At 36.7% G+C, this 2,981-nt stretch overlaps 1 protein-coding gene across 1 annotated transcript; it reads left to right on the plus strand.

Moving 5' to 3' along the window:
• The first annotated feature begins 238 nt into the window (after positions 1–238).
• On the plus strand, positions 239–1,589 carry LOC131637134 (uncharacterized). The gene is made up of 3 exons (XM_058907723.1): positions 239–498; positions 862–1,368; positions 1,445–1,589. Exons 1-3 carry the CDS (start codon positions 239–241, stop codon positions 1,587–1,589), a joined length of 912 nt encoding a protein of 303 aa, XP_058763706.1.
• Positions 1,590–2,981: the final 1,392 nt, after the last annotated feature.

Genomic DNA, 2,981 nt, shown 5'->3' on the forward strand with positions numbered 1-2,981 from the left:
CACAGTACTTCGTCACAGATACGGTATGTTTAATTTACTTCATACACAACTTCATTTTTTTGTTTTGATAAATTGATGCAGTTATCTAATTGTACGTTTTTGTGATTGTCAGATTTTTGAATCACGAGATAAGGTTCTAGAATGGGCACATTCAATTGGTAAAAATCATGGTATTGTTGTTGTTACAATCTGACCTGATTCTGCTAATGGAATGCGAGGGAGGAAAGATAAGTTGATCATGGGCTTTAACAGAGGAGGAAATTACAAAAAGAGAAATGAAGTTACGGTCCCTTCTGATGGCAATTCTACTACGAGGCTTAGATTCCCATTTAGGCTGAGATCTGTTCCGAGTGGTATTGGTTGGAAGGTGGTGGTTAAATGTGGGATGCATAATCATAGACTAGATAAGGATTTAGTAGGTCGTGACATCTTGGGTCATCTAAAAGATGATGAAAGAAAGTTTGTGAATGACATGACGAAGTACAATATGGCACCAGGGTACATCGTGTTTGCTTTAAAAGACAAAGAACCAGAAAATCTCACGAGTATTACCGAGATATATTGAGCTAGAGCAACATACAGACTGAGCAAGAGAAGTGCACTGACAGAAATGCAGATGTTATTGAGCCTTATTCACCAAGAGAAATACATGTGTTGGTCTAGAAATAAGGAGAATTCAGATATTGTGGCTGATATCTTCTGGGCACACCTGACTCTGTCAAGTTGTTGAATATGTTTCCTCTAGTGTTGATTTTTGATTGCACAAACAAAACAAATAGGTAAGAATTTTAATTTTAATTGCTCCCATCTTTAAAATATGTTGAGGGAGATGGTTGCTAAATGCATCTTTTAATCATGCAGGTACTGGCTACCACTGCTTGAGATTGTTGGTGTTACATCAACAAAATTGATGTTTTCAGTTGCTTTTGCATATTTGGAACACGAAAAGAAGGAGAACTTCACATGGGCACTAAAGAAGCTTAAAGAGTTGTTTTATTATGAGAACTTACTACCAGATATCATGGTGACGGACCGAGAGCTTGCATTAATGAATGCCATTGATTTTGTGTATCCAAATGTGTCTCATTTGTTGTGTACGTTTCATATTTCAAAAAACGTTAGCATAAAATGTAAAGAGTATGTGAAATCAGAAAAACAAGAACATGTCATGGATCAATGGAACAACATGATGTATTCAAATATAGAAGACGAATTTGATGTACATCTGAACCACTTCGAGAGTGTATGTGGTGATATTCCATCATTTGTCAAGTATGTGAAAGAAACATGGTTAACACCATATAAAGAAAGATTTGTTGCTGCATGGACTAACAAAGTCACTCATTTAGGGAACACAACAACAAACAGGTACATTCTTCTAAAAGAAAATATGTTTATGCTTTCTATTTGTGAGTTGTTTATTTGATGTGTCCTTGATTTTTAGGGTGGAGTCTGCACATTGGAGACCGAAGAACATGTTGACTACAAGTCGTGGTGATTTATGTGCAAGCTGGGATGCTGTGAACACAATGTTGAAGTTGCAGCTGGGTTCCATAAGAGCGTCATTTCAAAAGTATTGTCAATATTGAGCATCGGTATAACACTCTATTCTATTATAAATTGAACAATTTTGTTTCAAGACAGTGTATACAACTCATTGAAAAGGAATTAGAAAGAGTCAAATTTTTTGGTGCGAACAAGCAGAGGTGTGGTTGTTACATTAGAACAACACATGGGTTACCTTGTGCATGTCAGCTCGCCGATTACCAGATTCTAGGCATACCTATACCTTTGGAATCCATTCATGTGTTTTGGACAAAATTGCAAATTCCAGAATATGAGGTGAGTCTTGACGAGAGCAAGTGGGATTAAGAAGAGGAGGGCGAAGAGTTGAAGCGACAATTCAGTACTATGGATATTGTGGGTCAAATGACGTTGAAGAAAAACGTTTGTGATATTTCCTATCTATCCACATCTTCAATGTGTCCACCGCCGGTGAAATACAAACCAAAGAGAGGAGTTAAGAAGAGTAGAAAAGGTGAGGAAAGTGATGTGCATCGTGATCCAAGTTAGTGGGAATATGATAATGCTTCGAAGGAGAGTCAGACTACAAAGAGATCATGCCCACAACCAAGTGGGAGTCAATCGTAAACCATGCTGATTGGTAAACAACCTTATACCAATTCCGCAAAAGGAAAGTAGTTGTCACAATTTCCTGCTTTCTATCATCCATACATCGATGACATTGTTGATGTTGAACCAGATGGAAGTTGTGGTTTCCGTTGTATTTCATCTGCATTAGGATGGTGGTAAGATACATGTTATGATGTTTGAAGACAGTTGCATACTCAAATCCCGCAACACGCAAATTTATTTTCCAAGCTATTCTATGACACTGTCTCTAATGTTAGTATTCATTACTCGTAAAACACATGGGTGTTCAAGGTAAGGAGAAATGAATGACGATTTCCGGTATGGGTTACCCTATTGCTTTTAAATACAGTGTTGTATTTGTTTTTTTTCATGTTAATGAACATAACATTTTTCTCGCTTCTCATAGCTCCACCCCCATACACGAGTCGACATACAATCATTGTTGTTGGTTTTGTCAACCGTAATCATTGGGTCCAGGTGAAGTTGAGACCCGATTGTCCACTGCCTTTTGTCAGTGATCGTTGGAAGAAGAATTGTTCTGATAATGTAAAAGCATGGGAATCAGTATATGCGGGTCGGTTCAGACACTGAGAAGAATTGTCCAACAGACATTGGGAAGAATCGTTCTAATGATCCAAAAACTGTAGTTTTTTTGTAATGCATCTGTGTATGTCATTGATTCTATTTATATATTAATACGGTTCCTTATTTCTACATGTATTTTATTCAAGTTTTTTTTAAAATTAAGTCTCAGTATTACCGGTAATTTGATTTTTTCGGTAATTTTAAAAAACTGAAGTCATACAAGAAATTTCAAATTTCCAGTA

The sequence above is a fragment of the Vicia villosa genome, unplaced genomic scaffold, assembly GCF_029867415.1.
Source record: "Vicia villosa cultivar HV-30 ecotype Madison, WI unplaced genomic scaffold, Vvil1.0 ctg.001920F_1_1, whole genome shotgun sequence".
Taxonomy (NCBI): Eukaryota; Viridiplantae; Streptophyta; class Magnoliopsida; order Fabales; family Fabaceae; genus Vicia; species Vicia villosa.

Bases quoted from the DNA above. Each gene is read 5' to 3' on its own strand.
- LOC131637134 (XM_058907723.1), top strand. From the start codon at position 239: ATGGGCTTTAACAGAGGAGGAAATTACAAAAAGAGAAATGAAGTTACG. The intron at 499-861 runs GTACATCGTGTT...TTAATCATGCAG, and splicing joins AAGTACAATATGGCACCAGG to GTACTGGCTACCACTGCTTG. The intron at 1,369-1,444 runs GTACATTCTTCT...CTTGATTTTTAG, and splicing joins GGGAACACAACAACAAACAG to GGTGGAGTCTGCACATTGGA.